This window comes from Yarrowia lipolytica, chromosome 1F, assembly GCF_001761485.1.
Source record: "Yarrowia lipolytica chromosome 1F, complete sequence".
Taxonomy (NCBI): Eukaryota; Fungi; Ascomycota; class Dipodascomycetes; order Dipodascales; genus Yarrowia; species Yarrowia lipolytica.
Genome location: NC_090775.1, coordinates 3292950 through 3318684, shown reverse-complemented (window position 1 = coordinate 3318684; position 25735 = coordinate 3292950). Strand labels below are relative to the sequence as shown.

The following is a 25735-nucleotide window of genomic DNA, read 5'->3' as shown; positions in this document are numbered from 1 at the left end:
GGAAATAATCGCGAATGGGCCCAATATATGAGAAAAATGATGGGTTGCACTACAGATGCCCTGAGAACAGATAACGTTTTCAGCTCGGTTGTTGCATAGGTTATTTTTCCGCTAAACTCTCATTTCCCTTTGTCGAGAGGCGTAAAGTTTGGCGGAGGCCCTCGATTAGCACAAGTCACATGACTCCGACAAGGCTCATTTCTGACTCCGAGCCTCACCGGGGGCTTTTCAGTTTTGATTTTCACGAGGTTAAATAAAGGAAAATTTAGGCGGAAGCTGCAGCTATGGGTGAGCAGGGTGTCCCCGTAGTTCTAAGCGATTTCAATCGGGCGGGAGGTTCCAGACGCCAAGAGAACACATCTATAAACGAATTACACAGGCCCCTTGGTCCAGGTCACGCGATGCAGGCGTGAAGTAGACGTTTGCGTCATTCAAGCCACACCTTCTGGAGATGCATGTAACCTGCGCTTCCGTGCCTGCCGGACAAATTTTTCTCTTTGTCTTAGTCGAACTTTGGTGAAAGACCTTGTTTGGGCAACTCAAAACGGCAGGCGAGGCCGGAACCCTTTATCTGATCCATAGGAAATGAAAAGGACAAGATGTGGACAGAGCCGAGATGAAATGATATGAAACGAAATGAAATGCAGCTCCATTTTTCCGGAAACTGCTATACAACTATTAGTGGATATGCACAACTAGAAGGACAGCTATTTTGGGGTAGCTTGTTTGGGGTATGTACAGCATGTACTCGTAGTGTAGCTACGTGTGGAATGATGGTCTTCTAAGCTTCTTCAGAAGATTCGGAGGTGGTCGACTGCTTCTGTTACGGTTTCTGACCGGGCCATAAAATAGAGATCTACATTATACACGGCACTTCTGAGACACGGCAATATCGGCAATTGAAAGGAGTTCGAAGCAGAATACGGTGATGCTGGGCAGGATGTGTCGTGGCGCGGATAGTAGAACCGTTGAATCACAATAATGGCGCCGTTGTCGCACATTTCTAAGCGACGCAGTTCTCAAGCACATCAGACATGTACATACCTGTGATGACCATTCATGTAAGGCGAATGTAGGTGGACCCTCATGTGGGTCGCCTTGTGGTGAGGTTTTCGGGTTTTGACAACGTCCAACAAGTGAGATATAGACAGAGATACATGCCAGATACACATTATCTGACGTATGATTGCATGTGTCACTTTTATCCCCCAGGGTATTCCTGGGCACAAGAAAGCCCTCAATACCAAACTTGAAACAGTTGTGGTTTCTTGCGCCTCCAAGAACAGTAATTATATCACTCAAACTACTACAAGTACATACTACTGTCATTACCTGAACCCCAGCATTAGTGTCTCTGAGCAACAACAGGACCTAAAACTTCGTTAGTGTGGAGAAGATCATTTGTAATGCGCCATATAGAGATCGTGTGACTCAGGAACTCAGGTTCGAGCCCTTATGCTTTCCATCTCCCCTCGTTCTTGTGGTGTCTCAGGGCTGTGTCTCTGTTCCGTTCCCCTCTGTTTCGCTAGCGTCTGTTTGTAGGTCTAAGCGGTTAGTAGGCATTGTAGCCCAACGGGCACTGTATAATTACCTTACTGCATTGTATTGTACCGGACTTGCTTACAAAAGAATGGTGAAAGACGGTAAAACACACCTCCTACAATTTTTCATGATGCTGCATGATCTCGGACTCAGAATATTCCAAATCCATCACACATGATATCTACGAACTGTCTCACAAGACAGGGTTTGTATCAACAACGAGACTAAATTAAACATGTAACGCCCGAAATCTAAGAATGGTTCTACTGAAACGAACCCTCTTTGGACTTGTCAGCGCAATAGTACAGAAACATACCGGTGATTTGCGGAGCTCGTTTAACGTCGCTGTCTGATCAGAAGCGGCACAGAAACGTTGATATAATTCTCCGAGCAGATGAGACCCACGTAAAATGCAACCCCAGAGAGATGCTCGTCCCTGTCGCTTCATCTTCCATGGCCCCCTCCTGCACTTTCATTAGACCTCAGACCTGTTAGCGCCACAACGGTGCTAATTCAGCCTTGCTAAGATTGTGGATTGTGGAAAGTAAAACTTTTCTGCGCCGCAGGAAGCGCTTAAATCGAGTCATTCCAAATAGGAAGTTGTATTAGGGTATGAGTGGGTCCGGCTATGAAATCAAGATATTATTTCTCGTTATATAAGATGATTGAGAGCATCATTATGATACCATAATTGTACATTTTTGGTAGACCAACTCTTTAGAGGATAAATATTTTGCATGTATCAGAATTCTCACCTCATCCTACCCAGAACCCTAATAGGGATTTCTATTCTAGTACGGGATTCAGGACCCCTGCAAAAGTTAACAATGAAAAGATTCTTGGCTAGAATTCATCATCAACACTCAGAATGGCTCCATACTCCTTCAGTGATTGCTAATTCTTTCTAGTTGAACTCCTGCGTACTGTATACCTTTTTTTTTTTTTTTCTGCATTATACATTCATTTAATTATAACTTTGCTGTGAAAGAATAACCTTTGAAATGAACCAGAAGGCTGACTGTCGACGATGTCTAACAATCCTAGTTGATATGTATAATTACTTCTAGTTAAGCTTTTAAGACATGACTGAAAGACCCTTGATAGTTTCAAGACGAATCTGTCCCGAATGGAGTCGCTGTTCCTTAAGGAGCTGCCGCCGTAACATATTTTAACTGAATTCACCCGGTATTTTGGTCCAAGAGATTTCCCATTCCAAAGACAACGTCGTTGGCGTTCGGAAGCCACACTACTCCGCCAAGAAGACAAACAACTATCTTTGGACGCCACCCCGTAATAACCGGGTCAGTTGAGAGAACAGTTGGTGCTAAAACCAACTCATGGACTTGTTATTTGGAGGCATATTTCGGTTTTTGTTTAGCTAGTCACCATCACTGCCTGTCTCCAGGTGGTCAAGAAATGAGCTACAGATACGGAGTCCAGATGTCGGTTAAGCCGGCTTATTATTAAGTCACAGGCATTAATCGGTCATGAAATAGCATCTGAGAACCCGTTTAATAAATGCAATAGCTCTAAGAACCCTTGTCTCACGTAAAAGTACAAGAACGTTCAAGATTCCATGGAACTGCTCAGTCGACTTCACCCCCACGCAACCTGTCTTCGAACTTCAGTGTGGTTGGTTGTTCGAGAATAAGTAATTACTGCACGGAACTCTGCCGCCATCTTGATACGTCCAAGTCACTGTAACCTAACCGTTGGTTGTAGTTCTCTCAGACGTAACTCTGTGGACGTATAGAAATTGAGTACAGCTTGACGCGAGGTATAATTAATCATACAGTAGATTGAAAGGAGTGTATGTCCAGTGACGCCTGTAGCAAGACAGATACCTCTCCAGTTGTCCTCGAGCTGGCCTACTTCGAAGAAGTCTACAGTTTTCCATGCTCTCATCCCCTCTTGCCCTCTGTCACGCGAGCATCTCCTCCACCGCCCACTTCCAACGGGCACTAACCGTGAACCTTCTGCCAGAACGGCGCACCATGATAACTATTAGTTGGTTCCATAGTGGCCCCCAACCGGACCAAAGCAATTTTTTTTTCATTAATGATCCCTTGTGGATGTGCCAAGACCCTCCTTTCAGACCCACATGTTTTCCCCCTTCCATCGACATAACAGGTTCTTCTTCAGTTACCAAACCTGGTATTCGCATCAGCTGCACCCGCGGAAGTGCCTCACGAGAGCCTTCCGTATCTCTGGGCCCGCATACTCTGTGCTAGTAAACAACCCCGTATGATTGCCAATCCACGTGTTGTAGAATGTACGGTCACCTCAGCGTTATAATCGAAGGTCCCTCTATAGCTACTTGAACCTATTACATATAGGTGGAGTCTGTTCCAAGCGTAAGTTGGTAACTGCTTCATCGTACAAACCGTATCATTTCAATCTTGATGGCCAGCGAGAACACAGATTCCTCCCACGTGGAGATGAACCTTTACATCGTATCTAATGAAGCGACGATCATTGGCTGTGCCTGGGTTAGTCTTCGGGTTCGTGCCGCACGCGTGTGGCGTGTAGAGGGGTTGATCTGTCCGATACCTGGAGGAGGGGGGGCTGCGAAAACATACCTGCAAATAGCTGGACGTGATTGATTCGTTTGGAAGCAAGAAACTACACATAAGTTACAGAACCACTCATCCACCTAGGCCTCTTGCTACCAAACTGTCGAGGCCAAGGTTCCGTAGAAAAACCCTATCGCTACAAACAGGCCTTGTTTACCGCTCATTTCCGACTCAAACAAAGACTGCCAAGACCTACATAATGCGCCAAGATCCGTATCTCATCGCCAAGTGTCACTCCTCATACCTACAATGAAGCTCACCGTTCTGGCTCTCGCCTCCACTGTCGCCGCTGCTGGCTTCACTCCCGGTCTCGGAGAGACCCAGACTCAGGCTTTCACTGGAAACACCAAGACTCTGTACACCAACACTCCCGTGATCCCCTCCCAGACCCCTGATCTGGCTGAGATCAAGGCTGCCGCTGCCACTGCCACTTCCAACTCTTTCAAGTCCAAGAAGACAGTTAAGGGTAAGGCTTTCGACAGATACCATCAGATCTGGCTGGAGAACACTGACTACCAGAAGGCCTTTGACCAGGCCGGCCTCAAGGCTCTGACCAAGCAGGGTATCCTTCTCACTAACTATTTTGCTCTGACCCACCCCTCCGAGCCAAACTATGTTGCTGCTGTCGGTGGAGACTACTTTGGTATCTTCGATGACATTTACCGAACTCTTCCCGAGGAGATCTTCACAGTTGCCGACCTGCTCGACTCCAAGTCCATCTCGTGGGGTGAGTACCAGGAGCATCAGCCCTACACCGGCTTCCAGGGCTTCAACTACTCTCGACAGACCGACTACGCCAACGACTACGTCCGAAAGCACAACCCCCTGGTCATGTACGACTCGGTTACTAAGAAGCCGGAGCGACTTGGTAACCTCAAGAACTTCACCGAGTTCCACAAAGATGTGGCTGACAAGGACCTCCCCCAGTGGGCCTTCATCACCCCCAACATGACAAACGACGGTCACGATACCGACATTGAGGTCTCTGGAACCTGGTCTTACAACTTCCTGTCCCCCCTCCTCAACAACACTGACTTCATGAAAGACAACCTCATCATCCTGACCTTTGATGAGACAGAGACATACACCGAGCAGAACCGAGTTTTTGCTCTTCTGCTTGGAGGTGCCATCCCCGAGAACCTCAAGGGTACCACTGATGACACCGTCTATAACCATTACTCTAACATTGCTACTGTTCAAGCTAACTGGGGGCTTCCCCATCTTGGACGAGGAGACGTCACTGCTAACGTCTTCAAATTCGTTGCCGACAAGATTGGTTCTTCTGTCACCAACCACAACATCACCGAGCACGGTCTGTACAACAACTTTTCCTACCCCGGCTACTTCTCCGACAAGTCTCTTGGCTTCCCTACTCCTCTCATTAACGCTACTGGTACTTCCGGCAACAAGATTCTGCCAGCCATTGCTGATCTGGTCAAGTCTGGCAACTCCTCTGTCGCCAGCAACTCAACTGCAGGCCACAATGGCACTGCTACTGGCGCTAAGGCCTCCGGATCTGCCGGTGTAGCTGCTGCCAAGGGCTCTGTTTCCCACAACAAGAACGGTGCTGAAGCTGCCGTTGTTTCCCTTGGTGCCGCCCTGGTTGGTGTTGCCGCCCTTCTTCTTTAAAATGTTTCCATAGATTCAGTAACAAATTCTAATGAACAAGAACAAGTAAATTCTGTAGCTACTGTAGGCTGAGTGAATGAAGAATTGAATGAAGAATGGTGTAATGTTCGGATTATTCACACAAATTTGTTATTGGAAGTGCCGAGTGATGTACCCGCTTTCTCAGAGGAACTGTTCTTGTTAGCTGGCGAATTTTTGAATGCCATATTAAGAAATGTACTGCGTACACTGCCGTTGTGTATAACACATATTTGACCTTCGGATTGTTCCACCTTTTGAATACGCTGTCATCATCAGTATCTGGATGCTGTCTCTGTGAATCATTGGTATGTTTATCAACCATTTCAAATGTCCCCCACTGCCCCCAGACCTGCTAGAGTAGAATATTTGACTGGCTCGCGACCAAATTATACCCAAATTCTTCTTCCAAACCAATCCCTCCTACACTCCCCACTCTACTAACCATTTTGGTACCCCCACCTGCGTCTCACACGCAGATTGAGTTCCACCTCCCACAGACTATCTTGACACACCACATCACACCACAAAATGCCTTGGGCCGACAGCAGAAGAGTTCATCCGGGGCCCTATTACACGGTCAAGATCAGCCATAAGGGTGCCAATACTTTTACTGAGCTGAAGGAGGCCCAAAATGCGGTTTCTAACTACCCCGACTCACACCCAGAAGTGCACACGACCTGGGACGAAGCAGACGAGTACAGAGAATCTCGCCCGACGTGGAACGGTTTGTACACCGTAGACGAAGATGGGCATCATCGTTACGTGGTTTACGTGTGTGCTTACCGAGATGAGGAGGACATGTGTGGAATGGGCATTTGGTTTGGAGAAAACAACCCCTGCAACTATACGGGCCCCATGGAGGAGATTGGCATCAGTCAGAAACGTGCAGAGCTTGTGGCTATTTACCAGGCGTTGCAGATCATCTACCAGCGAAGTGACCTGGAGAAGTGGCAGATTCGAATCCACAGCATTGAAGCCTTCAAGAGCGTGACGACAGAGATGGAGGCCATTCGAAACAAGCATTGGAAGGGCAGCAATGGACGGCTGGTTGCTAATGCAGATATCTATTACTCTATCAATCGATGGATCTTTATGAAGACCTTTTATGGCGATATCTTCTCATTCAAGCATGTCTGCAACACCAATGAGAAGGGCTACAACAAGGCCATGAAGTTGGCCAAGCGGGGTGTTCTGGAACCCACCTACAAGTACTAGTCTTACTGGGACTATCCAATTTGAAAGGGCCAGTCGTGACAGACGATCTGGAAGAGTCACTTCACTACAATCGTAGAGAGGTCTGGAACACACGATAGCCAACGGGTCTCAGTACAGCCCAACTTTGTGGTGGTTATTTCCATACAGCCCGTGGTGATACAGCGTCTCACGGCCAGCTTCTGCTCAACAAGTTCTTTGTTTCGAAGTGTTTCACATGATGTTTTGTGGGGGTCTTTGAAAACGTCATAAGAGAGAGAGAGTTGTTTTCGGAGGAACGGAAGTGTGAGCGAGTGTGGGCGACATTTACCACGTCCGTAACTGACATATCTCCGTTTTTTACTGTTGTGAAAACAGGAGCCCTCACTCGACGTTCAGTTATGTCCCTCTGACGGGATATGTATGATAACGGCATGTGCAGAGGGACACAAGGGATACATGGTGAAGGATGCGCAGGGAGTCGGATGGGGGTCGTATGGATATAGCCGTGGCGTATTTGGGTGCATATCCGTGCAGTTTTGGTTATTGATACAAGTACATGCTATGGGAAGTGCCTTGACTGGACGGGTGGTATGGCAATTGTTACGGGTGAGATGTACAGTAGAGGATTATTCACTAGACACTGATCCAACGTTCGGCGCCGCTGTCTCACATGACATGGGTGTTGCATGTCGTAGCTACTGTATATTGGATAAAGAAAAGCGAAAAGACCTGATCTGGAAACATATAGAACAAAGAACTGCTGTATTGGTGCACACGAGTACGCTACATCCAAAGTACATTTTTACCCCACATTTTTTGCACAGGCCGTATATCTATGAAATGGACGTATCGTCCTTATGCACGCGAAAGCTGGATCCACACGCGATGACGCCTTATCCGCCAACTGAGAGTTTGCCCGTGGCTACAGTATTCTAAAAACTGCCGTATTAGCACGAGGCTAAATCAGCAGCTATGAGACACCCAATCTGCAGCTGATAACTGCTGGTCTAGAGTATGGATGTACTACAGTCTTGGTGTGTGGATAGTGTATGATAGCCACGAGCCCGTGATTGTGTGTGTGACGATCGTCGTTTCTTGACGACCTCGGCTTTGTCTTATCGAAAGCAAGTTTGCCCTACATGGTGCATGTGCCGATAAGCCGCACCTGCCTATCCGGGTAGGTTTGCTAGGCTTTCCCAACAGTTTTGTTGCGGGCGAGCTGTTGGAGCCGAAATCTGAAATGCGCAAAAAAACATCTTGTATCTTTCACGGTATATAGACATTGAGTTGCGCGTCATCTAGGTTTTTGCCAGCCAGGGACCCACCTCTACATATAAGGCCACACGACCAGGACGACTAGGGTACACAATCGACTCACAAGTGCTCCGAACAACGATGCAGCCAGTAACTACTGCTGAAGACCCCAATTATGGCATCACAGAACAACCGCCATCCACGCCACACTATGTTGTGCGCATGGGCCACAAGCCCGGAGTGTACACGGACAGAAACATGGCTGTCCTCATGCTCACCAACTATCCCGATTCCAACGCCAAAGAGTTCATGTATGAGCAGGAGGCCGACGCATACATGAAGACGCCTCTTGGAGGAGGTTTGCACACTGTGGACGGGTACGGAAACCCGATCCGGGTGCTCTACACGTCTGGTGTGTGTGACAACAACGGCTACGTCAACTCCAAGGGTGGCATTGGCATTGTTTTTGGAGCCCCCAACATCTGCAACTTTTCGGGTCCGTTGCATGGCTCCAAGCACACGACCCAGAGGGCTGAGCTGGCAGCAGTTTACCAGGCGTTGCGAATCGTCTGGAATCGACGAGACTACCCCAAGTGGGAGATCAGAACAGACTCGGTCTATGTGTTGGAGTGTCTGACGGTGTATTTGGAGGAATGGAAAAAGAACGGCTGGAAAACGACCCAGGGTTATCCTGTGGAGAACCAAGAGTACATTCTGGCGATCGACAAGTTGCTCAAAAAGCTGGCGTACAAGGGCGTGTTCTTCCAATTTCAACTGGTTGGCACCAACACAGGCGACAGATGGGTCAGTTCGGCTTATCAGCTAGCACGACGAGGCATTGAGGAGCCGGAGTTCATCATGCCTGAGAGTGAAAAGGAGAGTCGAAGTCGGCGCAGCAGTGCCTAAGGAGGTGAGTGGGATCTAGCAACAGACGAGGGAATGCGCTTTATTTATTTGTCTAGTAATTGAGGAGATGCACTGTATACAGAGGACGGGATGGTATTCAAGAACTGCAGCACAGTAATCGTAAGCTCAAGTGTGATTATGTCAGCGTAGTAGTATGTACACTACCCTTACATCATGATGTAGCGGTAACTAGTACACTACATACACAACTATGAGTAACGGTACTTGTAATCGTACCTGTACAAATATTGACATTCCATTTGATGTTACTGTACCATAATTACATACTCGTCTGTCACAATTACATTGCCGAATTAGTAAGTAGATTCAGAGATCGTCACTCGACTGCGCCAGGGTGCGCCGAATGCACCCTGCCAGAACTCTGTCAAAAGGAACCGAGAAAGAGAAATCCGCAAAGTGCTCAGACCCACCCCAACGGGCCTTCTACGACCCTGTTTCCCCAACATAAGTAATCGTACATAACTACTGTTATACCCACTGATACTTGTCAATTTACCGGATTGGGAAATGCTGCCGATAGCCAAACAAAAACGCTTGTTTCCACCCAGCCCTGTCAACATGTAAGATGCTCACCCAGGTTCCGCTAATCCACTCAAAACCTTGCCCAGTACGATGTAGAAGCCTTCAGGTGAGACATGCGTTGAAGCTGTTGCATCTTACGGCGGCTCCAGACAAGTTGAGGCCTACGTCGCCCATTTAAACCCAAGAAGATGTGTGTGGCATAAGTCAGGCGAGTATTTTCGCCCATGTTTTTGTGATTTTTTGACAGCTACCGCCACGAACCGGTAGACTCTTCTCGTCTTCACTTTGCACTTCCTGTATCACTCCGGTGCAGCAGTCACGGAACCTTGTCAGAGTGCTCCTACCACGCACTCAAATCGTGTGTCTAATCTGCCGCCGAAATCTTTCGATAGAGCTAAAACAAAGCAACGTAGATCGTGCTGGTTGGATCGCCAGGGCGTATTAGGGAGGCGGGTATTATAGAAGAGAAATTAACAACTCATCTGGAGGACAGGACGGAAATACTTGTCTCTTCCAGACCGACCACTCAAGCTCATTTCACTCGGTTACACCCTGAAAAATTTGTGAGACATTTAATCGCCGTATCGGCCGCCGTATTTCGTTTGTTTCCATTTCGTTTATGCTATCAAAAAATCTAACCATCTACATGCCTTATTGCCTCTTGCTTCCTCCCTATACCGTGTGTACCTCTCGGACCTCCCCACTGTATGGCACCATCTGAGCATAGCACTGCTGACATGTAAGCAAAAAGTCTCTCGAGAGATTAGTTGGAGCTGAAACAAAATTAGCCGAGCTCAGTTCCGATATTATCGAACAAATATTACGCTGTATGAGACCTATCATCTCCTCCAATAATAATCTTGAGCAGGTCATTTCCTTCCAGCACACAGGCCACATAATTATCGCAGTGTCTAATTACGAGTAAGTGCACACTTCCAACACTTCCAAGAAGGGAAATTGCGAAATGAGCAGCTATCAAGAGGATAACAATAGCTACAATGTTTGCTCACATCGAAACAGTGGCTGTCGACGTATCCTACTGTACGGTGTCGCTCGTACCTACTCATTCACAGTTGGGTGGTAGAAATGCAATAAATTATAGAGTGAAACAAAAGGTAACACTAGAATCCTCGTCCAATGTCGGGCTTTTCAGACTCGAACCGCATGTTAATAACAGGGGCAACGTTGATGTGGCTGCTAGCAAGAGTAGAGGTTCGTCGGTGCGAAGCAGAAGAGTTCTTGTTGTCTTCGCCAGAAGAGCCAAACAAGCCCAGCATGGATCGTCGTCGGCTGTTGTCAGATCTGTTAGAACCAGGTCGAGGGGTAGGGGCAGCAGAAGAGACAGCGGGAGTAGGAGCAGGAGCAGTAGGCTTGGAGTGTGTAATTCGTCGCCCAAAGTCCTTAAGCTTACCAAACTTGCCACTGAGAGAATGTCTTTTGGATCTGTTGTCAGAAGAAACAGAAGGTGTAGTGGAGTGCTGCTGAATATGGGGGTTTCGAGCAGCATGGTTGACCGACTGTGTCGAGGAGGAGGCAATGGACATGCCAGCCATATCTCGGGAAATGTCTCGCTGTGAGCCGTTTCGAGAACCCATTCCAGGAGCAGTGTTGCGAGCATTGACAAGAGCAGGGTGGGGGGTCAACTTATCGCTGATGATAGAACTGGCGTATGAGACAGGAGGAGGCAGCTCAGTGAAGGTACCAATGGAGTCCAGACGGGCCAGCTCGTTCTCAAATTCTCCCATGACGGACTCCTCCTGTCTGGCAGGAACAGGCTTTCTGTTAACTCCGCCTGAAGAGGCCACTCGGGATCGAGGTACCACATTGACAGATGCAGAAGATGACCGGGAACCGTTGGCGTAAGGGTTGATCATAGCGAACGAGGCGTCTTCCACCTGAACGGACTTTTGGGCGCTAGACACATTAGAAGAATAACAGGAAGATGCAGATTGTAACTCGTTTCGAGGTGAATTTTGGGGCAGAGAGGAATCTCTTGTGGGGAAGTTGAACGTGGACTGGGGAGGAGTCACGGGATGCTGATAGTAGACTCGAGTAGTATCTTCGTCAACGTCCATGTTCATGTCATCGTCGATGGAAGGGTGATCTTGACTATCGTAGAGGGAGTTGAGGTATCTGTCGATGAGATCATTTTTGTTGCCTCTTTTCGAGGGGGTTCTGTCCAGAGTGGAGGTGGAGAGCATCGACTCTCGCTTCTTGAATGGATCAGCGTCCGAGAAGGCGGGAGAAGAGCATCCAACTCGCACACAGGCATCTCCAATGGTGGAGACAGAGTGCATGGACGCCGGGTTCATTGTCTGGAATCGCGGTTGATGGAATTCGACGCACTCGGCTTGTAGGATGGCAGCGTCGTCGTCTTCAAATTCGTCGTTGTAGTCTGTATGGGGTGTCTGCGGTTGCGACTCTGACATGCAGTGTGACTCGGAGTCGTGGAGAGATTCCGACAGTGACGGTTGCGCGGAGTGGGACAGGTGAGTGTAGTCCCTGCTGGAGTCTCTGTTTCGCAGCGAGATGGTTTCGTTGACGAGGTCGTTGGCGTCCACGTTTTGAATGGGCGAAAGCTGGTCTGTGTTGGGGTCGTAGTAGGAGCGCCGTTTGGGCGGCGTTTCACATTCAGCGTGAAAGTGTGACGAGTCTCGTTTGGCGCCCAGAGTGAGATCGATGAACTCGCCTTGCAGATCCTGGGGGGTCGTATGGAACTGCTGTAGCGAGCTGGGGATGGGTGCTGAGATTTCAGGCACCTGGGGGTCTTCCTTTGCGAGTTGTCCGAGACCGAAGAGATCCAGTAGTGACGACTTTCGCTTGTGCTTGGTGTCTGGTCGGGGAGTTCGAGACAGCATTATAGGCGGTAGTAGTTGTTTGTGGTGATTTGGTGGGGTGCAGATTTAGGGGGGAGCGTAGGATAATATCGGTTCAGGGGGAGGTTCCGGGGTCGTCTGAGATGATATACTGCAGATCTAAGGGGTTAAGTAGGGGTACTGTATATGTGCAAGCAGAGATGTTGCTTTTAGTCAAGTGGGCTGTGACGGAGCTGGACAGCGGTAGTGAGAGTGTAGGTCAAAGTTACCCCTTATTAGACACGCGTGAGCGAAGCAAGGAGGGTACACAATTGGTGTATGTTTAGGGAACGTGGGCGTTTTGAGCTGCAACAGGGCGGGGCAGGTGCAGAACGTGCTGTGCGTGGTGCGAGCGAGCTGTAGAGATGACTTGTCTGGAGAAAGGGCGGAGGTACCAAAAAAAAAATTATTCTAAAGACTACCGGGGTCCCACATATAAGGACTTGTATTAACGATGATCGACAACAAGCGCAGTTACCAAAACCTAGAAAGCCAACCTCTCTTTGATCTGGAACCTAATAATTTGCTTTTTGGGCTTGGCTCTTTCTCTCTCCCTGCCTGCTCAAATTTTATTTTGGAGACCGAAAAATCAAAATCAAAAACCAAACGTGGACGTCAATATCGAAAAACCTACGGCGACAGATTAGCGTCTTGGCCACAAGTAGTGCGAAAAAGTAATAAACGACGCTGCCACCAGGTCCAGTAGACCACTGACGTGTCTGCCTGGGGCGCTTAGAGAGTCCCTGAGCGGCCAGTATAGCACTGTTTCGTCTTCGAGCTAAGGGACCTAATCCACGTTTTTCACAGAGCTACAGGCTCCGATTGTCACATTTATTCGTCACATGGCTGCTTGCATCCAAAAGTTTGATGGGGTCAAACTGTCCCTGATCTGAGTGTCTAGAAGAACGAAGACAACTTTCCTTCGTGCATTCTGATATCAAGCAGAGACTGGTACTCGTGTTACCGAGAGGCTTGGACTGAGGGCCACTGGGACCAAAAACTAGCATTGTTTTGCAGCTCTCTAATCGCGCTAAAGCGCCACCAGGACGATATAACGAGTCGCCGTAGGGTGCTGCAGCTACTGCAGTCATAAAACCCGTCTATTAGCCGAAGGGTCCCTGTCGCATAGTCGACCGCGAGTTCTCTGGCCACATCCTCCCTCGATCCTCTTCTGCTCCTCCACCTCCACACACGCTTATGCAAAAGGGGGATCTGACATGGCTGGCATACATTGTTCAGAGGCACATGTGCAATCGTGCAGCGCCCATCATTCAGGTCGCGGTGACGTAAAGTGCAATGCTGACCCTATTATATAAGGCAGTCTACTTTTAGTAAGTTGGGACGGTGGTTGGAAGGCAACCAGCCCAAAAAAATGAACGTCTAGCTCATCTGAGAAATCTTAGGTCTAAGAAACGACTACAAGCCGTCTAAAAACATTAGAACCATCCATGGTTACCAACGGTCGACTGTACTACAAGTAGCAGTAGACCGTTCGAAAAAGACACTCCCCTGTCGCCCAACCAACGAAAATTCTCGCCACCTTCCTCTTTTGGACAGCTGGAACCCATTTACAGATGTCTCATCCCTAAGCATGGTCGTTGTACTTGTCATGCTCTTCCGACATGGAACAAAAGCCTGTTACCTTAATTGATTACTCCAAACTCTACCACAGTCGTGAAGGGCTCTTCGTGGAATAAAAGTTGTTGGTCTCTCTCCCTCTTTCTCTCTATCAATCCTGTGATCAATGCGATGGTGATAACTGAGAACCCTGAAAGAATAGTAGAGAGGAAGAACACAGATAGATCACATTGGACTGTTACAGATGAAGGGGTAGAGAACTCTTTGGGGTCTTCACACGGAGTACACATGCCCCAGCCATAGTTCTGTGAAGATCATTGAGCCATTGTCTGGGTCGGGATGCAAACATGGCAGCCGGCTCGTTCCATGCTCTCAGAGCTAATCCATAAAAGGCAGTCTAAGTGGTTGTGAGCCTACGCTCCGACTTTGATGGCAATGTCAATCCTGCGAAAATCGCTACTTCAAGCCACCTGTAGAGTGTACAGAAGCCGTACTGATAGTCTACTACAAGTATGTACCGATGGTGCCTTCACTATGGGTCCTCACCCCCGATTGACTCCTGGATGCTAAGAAAACTTAGCGCTCGATTCCATGCTACGTGAGCTATACGAGTGTCTGTGCATATCTCGACGCGCAGGGAAGTCCTGGTAGAAACATGTGAATGAACAGTGTTACAGTATATTTACACGCACACAGGTAGTGACAAGCAGGTACCTGGTCCACCGGGGAATCTCGTGTAAAGCTACTACGACATGGGCCGTCATTGTTGAGCTCAACGATAGATACGACTTTATTGTCAGCAGGAAACTTCGTGACCCGTCACAAAAGGTCTCTCAAAGGACCCATTGATGCCCAAGCTAAATGCATATCCGCAGATCATCATAGCTACGACGTATCGTGTATTCGTCACCATGTTTTTACCTCTGCAGCGTCTCAAAGCTGGCTATAGCTGTTTTCTTTGTCCCTGGACTACTGCCGATCACAGCCAGCCATATGCATTGGGTTGGACTCACATGTCCCGACAGGAAATCAATCCCAAATGGGATATGTAATGAATGTCGACGACTTCGATTGTGGATTCTCTGCAGCTCCCCAGGCCGCGGGCCAGTTATTCCATGTATTACCCTTTGTTTCGCTGCTTCCAAGCATCCTCTGCTGCATAAGTGACGAGAACTGACTACTTTCGTCAGTTGCTTCTGGGTCCCGTGTAGAGCGGAGATTTCGCACCATTTATGGTCGATGGAGAAATGAAATCAATCATTATTGGACTAGCAAGTCATTCTGTGTCCAGCTGCTACTGGGATGCTCGACGACCATATGGTAGTACTTCGACCGTACTGTAATTAGTGCCGTCATCAAACTCAGTGTGAAAGACAAAGGGGAGTTCTGAATATTATCAGTGGAAATATTATCGCCTAAATTATAACCGTGTCTCACAAATACAAGCACGAAGATGCCGACGGTAGGAACGTACAAAACTCGTATAAACGGATACACGCAGCTTCGATCAATCCGGTGACAGTATTGTAGTGGGTCTCCAATTTGGTCTAGCGCATGCAATGTAAGTCTGGCTATCTTGCAGCGCACACCCAGAAGAAGAAATGACAGAAACAAGCAATTTTTGCGTGGCCTGACGATTAACTCCAGGCAGGTCCACGGGGGTGCACCAGATAGGATGCAAGATAGGGTGGTAATTCCCAACAACTATGCCATTGTATGCTCGACGCGAGATTGCTTATGTAATCGGTAGCCATAGTAAGTGTGGCCATCTGAAAAAAGTGAGCGTAACAGGAACCTCAGACAACAAGCTCACAAAGCTGTCAAAATTTGACGCATTTCAAACAGCATTGTTGTGCCCTGCTTCCTCGACTTCTTTTACGAGCTTTGCAACTGAAAATGCAATCAAAAGTAATTATTGTGAGACAGATTTCACTCCACGTTTGATTCGGGCCGTCTTTGTTCGTATTCCAAAACCGTTCCATGTGCTATGCCTTGGTATATGTATGTAGATGCTGTACCGTCAGTACCTGAGAGGTCTAACGAATACGAGCTGTGTCTGCATTGTTCAACTGACTTACAGGAGCCACCTGAATAGCTTATAGAGGATCAGACGGGAATAGAAAAACGTGCTGAGCCATTAATAATCCCCTGGTTGCAAAATAATTTAAAACATCCATCTTTTCTTAATGTGGCATCAAATATCAAATATCATATATTTCTCGCTCTCAACTGCAAGCAACACCAGAACATACAGTAAACGTCATGATAAACGAATAGAGTAAAATATACAGTATCATAGAGTCAACATCGAAATGGAAAAGATTTAACTGATCTTTCAGATATCGAGTCGCTTGTCATGCTTAAGAATCGTAGATTACTCCTACAATGTGGAGATATGAAGTCCTGATTCGAATCAACCCCCCATAAAACAGTTGGCTTGTGTAGCGCTCATCAAATTTCATCATGCGATTTGGGCAACACGTAGTTCATATGACTAATCACAAATATTAATACACTCCTCTCCAGCATGGCAAGGTATATTCTATAATTCCATTCTTATTCTAATTTTAAAGGCCATACTCGCCCTTGACGACTTGGATGGCAACAGCGACCGTAGGGGCAATGAATGGAGTGATGGCGTAAGACCACAGCAGCATTTGTGCAATTGAGGCCAGCTCATCCTCTCCAACTCCACCAAGCTCAGCAACAGCGGCCAGAGTGATGGCAGGAGGGCCAGCTGGTGTCATCATCAGAATGAAGTCCAGAATGGGGTCTCTGGTCCACACATTCTCGTTGGCCTGTCGGAGGTAGAAGACGGATGAGATGGCGATAATGGGCACAAGAATGAATCGAGTACAGAAGATGAAAACCATGTAGGAGGGCTTGACGGGCACACTCGGCTTAGCGGTGAGCTTGGCACCGAGCACAAACAGCTGGAGGGCAGGGTAAAGCTCTCCGAGATCTGTCACGGCCTGAGTCAGAGAAGCTTTCATGGGGGTGAAGTCGAAGATAAACCACTTGAGAGGAGGAATGATTCCGATGAAGATGGCGATCAGACCTCCAATGACAGCGGCGTTGATGTACTTGGAAATGTGTCGCTCGTAGAAGGTCTCAACATTCTGCTCGAGACGGCCGGCTGTTCCTCCAAGCAGAGGAGTGGTCTCTCCCTCAAACTTCTCCTCCTTCTGGCCCATGATGATAGGGCCCAGAGAAAATCGAGCAATCGTATGAACGATAGAAACAAGCAAAACATAGGCACTTGCCTTCTTTACAACGTCCTCCAGCTTCCCTCCCTCGGGGATGAGAACATCAAGGGCGCCTGTAGTTCCAAGGGCCTTCAGCATGAGCAGAGGCAGAGAAGTGGTGTTGTTGAACATGACTCCAGCAGTAATGTACTTGGGGAAACCAAGGAGCTTGTGTCCAATATTGTTTCCAATGAAGTAGGTGAGCATTAACACCAGCATGGGGGCCAGAAGTAGAGGCCAGTATTGAGTGATACTCTCAATGGTCATGTGAGGGCCCATTTCGGTGATTAGAAGACAGGGCAGGAAAATGTGTGTGCTGAGCTTAGAGACAAAGGCCTCGCCGGAGTCGGTCACAATGTTTTTCGTTCGACAGTAGTATCCAAAGCCCAGAATGGCAATGACCGAGACGGAGGACTCCACCGACGCCAGACCTGTGGCCCGGAATGATTCCCAAGTGCTCATTTGTAGTGAGTGCGTGTGAGTGGGAGTGAAACTGGAAGTGTTGTTTGGTAGTGGCTGGTGTTGTATCACTGCTGTCTTCGCGTTTGGTGATCTTGATAGTCAAAGATCACGTCTGCGTATCTTGACTGCGCAGTAAAATGCGATGTCTCAAGCGTATATATAACACGAAGCTGTGGGGTAGCTAAATGCAGACAGACTCTGAGTGAATAGTTTTAGACTGGAACGTGTATCAGCTGTGCGGTCAGATGGCAGCTGTGGGCGTGTTTCGAACGTGTTCAGCTGTTGTAATGCGCCCCTACTTATATATACCTATCTTTTTCAGACTGACACAAAAATATCTTGGCAACTCGCTAAATAAGTTCCTTGTCAGCCGTACTTGATCCTGGACTACTGTACCACGTGCATCGATACTTTCATCTCTTACGCTAACGATGTGGACTCATGCAAGTCGGACACCGACGTGTAGGGTTTGATAGGGGTACCGAGAGAATTTGGGTCACTGTGGGACAAGCGAGGCGTTTCGTAGCGCGCCAGTGTCGTCGATTTGCGAACTATTGGAGTCTCTCTTGTGTGGAACTCTAGCGTTTTCAAACGGCCGAGTTTCGCGACCATCAAGCTTTGTTGTCTGCCTTTTTTCCGATTCAACGTTCATAACCGCCGTTCATAACGAGCAACTCGCAGTCTGGGGGTATTCAAGGTTCTTTCTCTTGGCGCGTAATGGTATTTTCATATATGTGATTGGCCAGTATGGTGACGGTGAAGGAGTAACCGTTGGCCCTTAGGGTATGTCACCGTTTTATCAGTTGTAGTCACATCATTACACCATCCATTGAGTCATGAGACGCTATTATTATATGTACAAGTAGGTTTCTGAAGCAACCCTGATGACCTCCAGGTCACATGATGGTGGGAGGAAGAGTCGTGTGAGTGAGTATGTGCGGGGTGTACGGACCTGCTGCGACGTTGTCTTCGCCTTCCTCGTCCTCAGCCCCGTGACGGTACAGTGCGATACTTGTGCTGGTTACACTCGTACGCTGATTCACCCTGGACTCGTTATTATTGTATCTGCACAATGCGATACCACGAGAGGTTCTGAACGAGCCACCATGCCCAGTTACAACAGAATAAACACATGACTATTGCTAACTACACGCCTGACTTCTCCAACTCCACCTTTTAACCCCTCATGCCTCTTGTTCTTTCCTTTTCGTCAGGTCCGACAAGTTTCTCAAGTCCGAAAAAGTCACATGACCGTTTTCCCTTTCCTCCGTGCTTTTAGTCTCGAGTCTCAGCCTATCATGCCCTTATCTAGCCAGTTCCCATTTACCCTGACTTGCACTCTCCCACTCTCTCTCCCTCTCAACAAATGCCAACGGATCTGAGTTCGAATCCGCCTCGTACGGTTTTGCGGGCTCAAAATCCCACCATACTCCAACTCATAACCTGATGGAATATTCCAGCAAAACAAATGGTGCGGAAATGAGCTCGCCACAGGCCCGCAAACGCTCCTCTCCGACCGTTTGCCCCTAGGGCGTCTACCCAGCCCATAAAATGGACGCTCCTGCTCCCCCCACCTCGCATGCAGAATTATGCACGAGAAAAAGACTGACCTTTTGCCGACGCTGTCCCATCTTGCACTTGTACTCACCACCAGAGAAAGCCGTGTCTTGACGCCCAACTCGAGCACGCGAAAGAAGCCAGTCCGAGGTGATTACTCTGCCTGTCCGTCATTGAGTAAGCTGCACTGAACCATCTAGACCCAGCAACAAATCGCCCTATTTTTACACACCACCTGTGGCAAGAGTGACAACACAAGCCACTAGCACAGAACAGACACGCCGGAACAGAAACATCGTCCACACACGCCACATACTTACAACAACGCCACCCTGGACTCTCCACCGTCACACTCTCACTCACAATGCTCGCCAAAAAAGATAAGCGACGACAAAGCATAGCGTACAGGCTCGGTCACATCTCTGACATGTTTGAGTCGGACCGGGATAGACACTACCGCGATATGCTGCGAACGCTGCAAAACACGCTGTCGTCACTACACGCCGGCAGCAACATGGACTTCCTGGAGAAACTCGTGGACCTTGAGGAGACCCGAGATAAGGGTCTCGTGCAGCTCAAGCTGTGGGAGCAGTACCAGCTCGACAGCGTCAATAGCGAGTACGACGCGGAGGTGGCCGTGGCCGAGGAAGACTACACCCGTATGGTCAAAATGGTGCAGGAGCGGCTCATGTCGCGAATCACCTTGCAGCGAAAACGGCTTCGGGAGGATCGTGCTGTTCTGGACATTGCTAACGACAACATGTTGCTTTTATCCGGAGCGGGAAACCGGTCCTCATACACAAATGAGATGTCTCTCGATGACCGAGGCTCGTCGCCATTTTTGTCTGCAGGCGACTTCGAGAGACGTCCTGTCCGACGATCCAGAATCACGCACACAAACGACTACGATGACAGCGCAATGTCTGGACGAGAATCAGGCTCATCCAAGCGCCGACGAGGGGGAACTACCGAGAACGACGGCTACAGGAGTGGCGGCATTCCATCCGAAGACAATGCCTTTTCGGACCGAGACGGAGGACTGGAGGGTCTTCTGTTCAAGGGAGAAGAGAGCGAGAGACCTGGACGTGGTCAGGGAGGCCATGGGTCGAGCAGACACTCGAGAAGTTATCAGGGAGTCACTCCGCTCAAGACGGAGGATGCCAAGGACGATCTCAATCAGATCAAGTCGGGTATTATGAGTGCCAAGAAGATCAAGAGGTGACGAAGAGCCTCCTAGTACCATACCCCACTCTCACCGCGCACTAATTTATATACCCTGCATTTTCTGGAGTTGTATCGACTCCACAAGTCCCCATCTCACATCTTCCTCTTCCGTGGTACCCGTACTCCTTTGGTACTTCCTTGCATATTTTCTTAGAGTAATTAATATATAACAATGTATAATAACAGTTCAGTACCAGTACCTGTAATATGGAGTATTTGTAAGTATGTTGCTTGTATTTCCGATGTCACTTTCTTGTCTGACATTGTTCACTCTGAGTCGATATAAGACCCCGCTATGGGTGCTGTAATTCAATTGTTCCAAATGTGGATTGTTGAAGACGGGGTGATTTTTGAGATGTTTGAAGGCAATATCAAGGAGAGCGGGAAATGAGGAGAAAGAGGAGAAGGGAAAACACATACTGGTTGCCTTTGTTTACCCCTCAGGCTACTGGTTATGAGTATGATTTTCGTCTTGCTGTAGTTCAGTGCAAGGGTATGTGGATCTTGTGAACAATGAGTATTCGAAGGTGGAACAAGTATACTATAGCTGTAGAAGTCGTTCGCCAACTTACGACAGTACTTTAGTACAGTGATTTTGAATGACGCTGGAGCAATCTGGTAGAAGTTCTCTAATATCAATTTGGCAAAGTTTGGACTATTTTCAAGTGACGGGTTCCATACGTAACTCGATTTGAACATTTATTGCTCCACAGCCTTTGGGCTGGGTATAGGTATAGAGCGACTGAGTTACATCAAAAAAAATGACAGAGGTTCTCACTTTCATCCTTACTGGAAATTCACACTCTCCAGAAGCGCGACTTGTATTTCACCCACAACATTTCAAGGCGATAAACTCCAGCTATACACTGATAGTGCATGTGATGCATAAGAGTGGGTTGTAAACCTCGACCTTTGTTTGGTCACGTGAGTGTTTTTTAACGAAAAAGTAATTCAAAAAGGTACGCTGTTTTCTGGAATTACTGTATATCCTATATTCCATATCTTGCCGTTACAAGACTTATACTACTCCCCGCACTTTTGCACGCTTCCAGTACCCTGAAGCCAGCCTCCTTTTAGAGCGATGTTCCATGAACTCTACACTCTCTCGCATCACACCAAATGTTGATTCTTGATGGAGGTATGGGAACGGAACTGGAGAATCGTGGCATCGATTGCTCCGATCCGCTATGGCTAACACTCTGGTCAGCCAAGTTCTTGCTTCCTATCAACTCCGATTTCCTCAAATGTATCGAAAGCGCCGATCCATGGACAGTGGATCAGCTTGAGAAGGTAAACAGAGCCCTCGACGAGCACCCTGAGTGGCTGGAAAGTTCCCAGGATAATTCAAACCTGCTCTATCGGATTCACAAAGACTACGTAGTGGCTGGCGCGGATATAGTCACTTCGGCGTCCTATCAGGCATCTCTGGAGGGCACAATCAAGGCAGGGGCAGTTCAGCGCTGGCCTGAAGCATTGTGGATGCTGAGAAAGAGCGAGCAGTTGGTGCGAAAGGCAGTCACTGAAGCTAAGGTCAAAAGAAAAGTACTCCTAGCAGCCTCAGTAGGCCCCTTTGGAGCATGGCTTGGAGGGGGCCAGGAGTACAATGGAGACTATACGGGATACACCAAGGACGACATCAGACGGCATCACGAGTTCAAGATTCGAGCTGTCTTGGGTGGAAGTCCAGACATGCTTCTGATTGAGACAATCCCGTCCATTATTGAAGTAGAGGTACTGGTTGACGTTCTGAACACCATCCTCCCGCCTTCCCCCATACCCGTGTGCCTTTCTCTAAGTGTAAAATCTGCAGATTATGACAGAGTTGCCCTTGCAGATGGATCGGAGCTTTCCAACATCGCCGAACTTGCGGCCTCTTGTCCTTCTTTTACGCACCTAGGCGTCAATTGCTGTGCGGAGACGGTTGCCAAGCTGTCCCTCGACATACTGCAACAGCACACATCTCTCCAACTGATTGTGTATCCGAACTCCGGAGAAGTATACGATGGGGCCACCAAGACGTGGAGTGGCAATTGCGACAGTTCGTTTTTAGAGGCAGCTACGTTGTCAGATTGGCAGACCTCGGTTTCGATTTTGGGAGGCTGTTGCAGAACGGGACCTCCACACATTGCCTTTTTGCGTCACAAAGTCGATGGGTTCTTGTCATAGAGAATATTATATTTGTCAGCTAAAAGCGAGTTCTTAAAACCGATACATTATAAGCGATACGAGCTGGGCGTTCTTGATTTATTTTTTCATTTGTAAGCCGCGCACGCCATGCACCCAACAATTGCGAGACTGGCTCACGCCCTTCTATGAGCGTGCACACTGATTGCAAGGTTTATACTGTACTCGTACAGGTAATCCAACCCCCCCCCCCCCCTTCCATCGGTTTACAGCCGTTAAAAGCGTTGCATAACCGAGCACCAAAACGCCTCCCAGAAACAGACTATCATAGCACCAAAAAGTATGAAGCAAACCCCAGAGTTCACGGCGATCACGGGGCCAGAGAGAGAGGGAGGACGGAAAGGGGGGACGGGAACAAAAATTCACGCCATGGTTGCCACATTTGTGCGTGCGTATGGCCCTGCACCATGTATTGGCAGACATGCCACACGCATAGGCAGAGAAGTATTCACTGATATCTGTGTCTTCGTTGAAAAACGCAGTTGCGTCAAGCTTCCGTTTTTCCGTCTGCCAAACTGAGTCCACAAATCTGCCCTCAAGGTTGTTAGCCGCACCCAAGCAGAAGCCGCATTAGAAGGATTTGTAAGACGGTGCTCACCCACAGAAATACTCAGTGTAGTGGGCGGAGCCTTGACATGACAGATTTTGTCGGTTTTTGAACAGTCGGAGATTAACAAAGTCCGGGTCCGACATCCGTGACTCAACAAAACAAGCCAACGAGGCGAATGTGCCGAGGCTCAAGATAAGCTCTGCAGTCTAAATAACACGTTATATGTAGGGGTAATAGGGTGTGTGAGAGCTGTGATAGAGAAGGAAAATTCTGGAAAAAAAGAGCTCAGATTATTCACAGACAAATTTTACCCCCATTAGCCTCTGGAATCTCCCCCCTATCTCTATACTAGTCTGACTTAGGGGCTCTGCCAAAACACCCATTTTAGCCGCTCACAACTCTATGCGAAGTTTCAAAAACCCAATGTCCATTAGGCCCTGAAGACCTTAACACCGATGCACAGATTCAAGTACTCCAGCAGCTTTCTCACAAAACGCCTGATTGCTTATATATGTAGAAAATCTGCTCTCTTGAGAAGTCCGTAACCTGCTCACAAACAACAATGAGTTCCTCTTCTTCAATTGCAGGAATCTCCGTCAAGTCCGTCGGAGACAAACACGAGGTCGTCTTCAGCGGAGACGTTGTGGACGATGATGTGGTTCTGCCCACCATTAGCAACCAGCTTGACCGAGTCATGTCCGTCATGTCCGAGAAGTTCCCCGAGAAGGGTCCCGAGGACGTCGAGGAGAAGCCTGCTGCTCCTCCCTCTCCCTTTCCTCCCGGCTTCCGACCTCCTCCTGATGGAGGCTACGGATGGGTGTCTGTGGGCTGTGCCCTGGCCATCAACGCCACCTCTTGGGGTGTAAACTCGTCCTTTGCCGTGTTCCTGGCCCATTACTTGCGATACCAGACGTTTGCCGGAGCTACTGCCACTGATTATGCCTTTGTTGGTGGGTTGGCTCTTGGAACCGGTTTCCTCTTTGCTCCCCTTTACATTAAGGTGACCCAGTACGTTGACCTTCGAATTCTTCTATTCATTGGAGCTTGCATGCAGACCGGATCTCAGATTTCTGCCTCTTTCGCAAAGGAGATCTGGCACCTTTACTTGTCCCAGGGTCTGCTCCAGGGTCTCTCCCTCTGTGTTCTGTTTGTTCCCACCATCAACATTGTGCCCATGTGGTTCCTCAAGAAGCGATCTCTCGCTAATGGCCTGTCTGTTGCTGGATCCGGTGTTGGAGGAGTGCTTTTCATTCTGACCACCCAGCGATGGATCAACATCTGGGGCCTGGAGTGGGCATTCCGAGCTACTGGTATCATGACCTTTGTCATCAACACCTGTGCCGCCATTCTAATCCGAGAGCCAAACCCCGGCTTCAAGATGAAGTTCCCCTGCTTCAACTACAAGCTCTTCTTCCACTACGAATGTGCTCTCATCTTCGCCTGGGGCTTCTTCTCTCTCGCTGGTTACATTGTCATGCTCTACTCCGTCTCTGCTTCCGGTCTGGCTATTGGCCTTACCAACGACCAGGCTACCAACATTTCCGCCATTATGTCTGGTTCCATGGCAATTGGTCGACCTCTGGTGGGATACCTGTCCGATAAGTTTGGCCGAATCAACATGACTTTGGTTGCCGCAGCTCTCATTGTCATCTTCGACCTGTGTATCTGGCTGCCCGCCACCTCTTACGGTGTGTACATCTTCTACGCCGTCTTCAACGGTCTCATTGTTGGAACCGTCTGGGTTGCTGTTGGACCCATTGGTGCCGAAGTTGGAGGTCTCCAGTTGCTGCCTACCCTCGCCGGTATGATCTTCACAGTCTTCTCCATCCCTGCTTTCTTCTCCGAAGTCATTGCTCTGAAGATCCGACGAAATAACCCCACCAAGCCCTTTGTGTGGACCCAGGTTTTTGCCGCCTTTGCCTTCATCTTCTCGGCCATTTGCCTGCTCTTCCTCCGAGAGGTGCGAGTCCGGAAGGCTCTTGCCAAGCAGCGCGAGGAGTCTCCCGACACTGCTCCCATGCCTACTTTCTGGCAGCGATTCTTCTCCCGAGGAAAGTACTAGAAGGGAAGCCATAATTTATTTGCACTGTATAGATTAATACAACTTATTAGTTGGTAATATTGGAAAGGCCTACATATTTTAACTGGCGAAGAACCGCTGAGAAGTATTGTATAATACACAGTGCCGGTCTTTCCTCCACCCTGACTACCCGTCGCTCTGACAACCAGTCGCACCGATCCCACGCCCCATACACCCGAACAAGTCATCCAAGCCCTCGTCGAAAAGATAAACCGTCATATGGACCACGCAGTCACATAGACAACACGAAACCACGTCACCGAGACACACAGTCACCCCAGCCACCCAACACACGATTTTACGTCCCACCGATTGCAGCTTCTTCGTTTATCAGCAGC

The 25735-nt window shown here is 48.5% G+C and overlaps 10 protein-coding genes across 10 annotated transcripts; 6 read left to right on the top strand and 4 right to left on the bottom strand.

The window, feature by feature from the left end:
- Positions 1 to 4364: 4364 nt before the first annotated feature.
- YALI1_F33143g (uncharacterized protein) lies at positions 4365 to 5744 on the top strand (the record flags this gene model as incomplete). Its single annotated transcript, XM_505882.1, has 1 exon — positions 4365 to 5744. One exon carries the CDS (start codon positions 4365 to 4367, stop codon positions 5742 to 5744), a length of 1380 nt encoding a protein of 459 aa, XP_505882.1.
- A 549-nt stretch (positions 5745 to 6293) lies between these two features.
- YALI1_F33123g (uncharacterized protein) lies at positions 6294 to 6980 on the top strand (the record flags this gene model as incomplete). The annotated part of the gene is made up of 1 exon (XM_505881.3): positions 6294 to 6980. One exon carries the CDS (start codon positions 6294 to 6296, stop codon positions 6978 to 6980), a length of 687 nt encoding a protein of 228 aa, XP_505881.1.
- Positions 6981 to 7036: 56 nt separating this feature from the next.
- Positions 7037 to 7305, bottom strand: YALI1_F33113g (uncharacterized protein; the record flags this gene model as incomplete). The annotated part of the gene is made up of 2 exons (XM_068283478.1): positions 7037 to 7212; positions 7257 to 7305. The coding sequence occupies 2 exons, from the start codon at positions 7303 to 7305 to the stop codon at positions 7037 to 7039; spliced, it is 225 nt and encodes a 74-aa protein (XP_068139579.1).
- Positions 7306 to 8354: 1049 nt separating this feature from the next.
- YALI1_F33103g (uncharacterized protein) lies at positions 8355 to 9119 on the top strand (the record flags this gene model as incomplete). The annotated part of the gene is made up of 1 exon (XM_505880.3): positions 8355 to 9119. One exon carries the CDS (start codon positions 8355 to 8357, stop codon positions 9117 to 9119), a length of 765 nt encoding a protein of 254 aa, XP_505880.1.
- A 1664-nt stretch (positions 9120 to 10783) lies between these two features.
- On the bottom strand, positions 10784 to 12520 carry YALI1_F33061g (uncharacterized protein; the record flags this gene model as incomplete). Its single annotated transcript, XM_505879.3, has 1 exon — positions 10784 to 12520. One exon carries the CDS (start codon positions 12518 to 12520, stop codon positions 10784 to 10786), a length of 1737 nt encoding a protein of 578 aa, XP_505879.3.
- Positions 12521 to 16662: 4142 nt separating this feature from the next.
- On the bottom strand, positions 16663 to 17802 carry YALI1_F33008g (uncharacterized protein; the record flags this gene model as incomplete). The annotated part of the gene is made up of 1 exon (XM_505878.3): positions 16663 to 17802. The coding sequence occupies one exon, from the start codon at positions 17800 to 17802 to the stop codon at positions 16663 to 16665; it is 1140 nt and encodes a 379-aa protein (XP_505878.1).
- Positions 17803 to 18097: 295 nt separating this feature from the next.
- On the bottom strand, positions 18098 to 18414 carry YALI1_F33002g (uncharacterized protein; the record flags this gene model as incomplete). Its single annotated transcript, XM_068283477.1, has 2 exons — positions 18098 to 18212; positions 18257 to 18414. The coding sequence occupies 2 exons, from the start codon at positions 18412 to 18414 to the stop codon at positions 18098 to 18100; spliced, it is 273 nt and encodes a 90-aa protein (XP_068139578.1).
- Positions 18415 to 19723: 1309 nt separating this feature from the next.
- YALI1_F32989g (uncharacterized protein) lies at positions 19724 to 20581 on the top strand (the record flags this gene model as incomplete). The annotated part of the gene is made up of 1 exon (XM_505877.3): positions 19724 to 20581. The coding sequence occupies one exon, from the start codon at positions 19724 to 19726 to the stop codon at positions 20579 to 20581; it is 858 nt and encodes a 285-aa protein (XP_505877.1).
- A 1121-nt stretch (positions 20582 to 21702) lies between these two features.
- Positions 21703 to 22749, top strand: YALI1_F32969g (uncharacterized protein; the record flags this gene model as incomplete). The annotated part of the gene is made up of 1 exon (XM_505876.3): positions 21703 to 22749. The coding sequence occupies one exon, from the start codon at positions 21703 to 21705 to the stop codon at positions 22747 to 22749; it is 1047 nt and encodes a 348-aa protein (XP_505876.3).
- Positions 22750 to 23879: 1130 nt separating this feature from the next.
- Positions 23880 to 25379, top strand: YALI1_F32948g (uncharacterized protein; the record flags this gene model as incomplete). Its single annotated transcript, XM_505875.3, has 1 exon — positions 23880 to 25379. The coding sequence occupies one exon, from the start codon at positions 23880 to 23882 to the stop codon at positions 25377 to 25379; it is 1500 nt and encodes a 499-aa protein (XP_505875.1).
- Between the last annotated feature and the right edge of the window lie 356 nt (positions 25380 to 25735).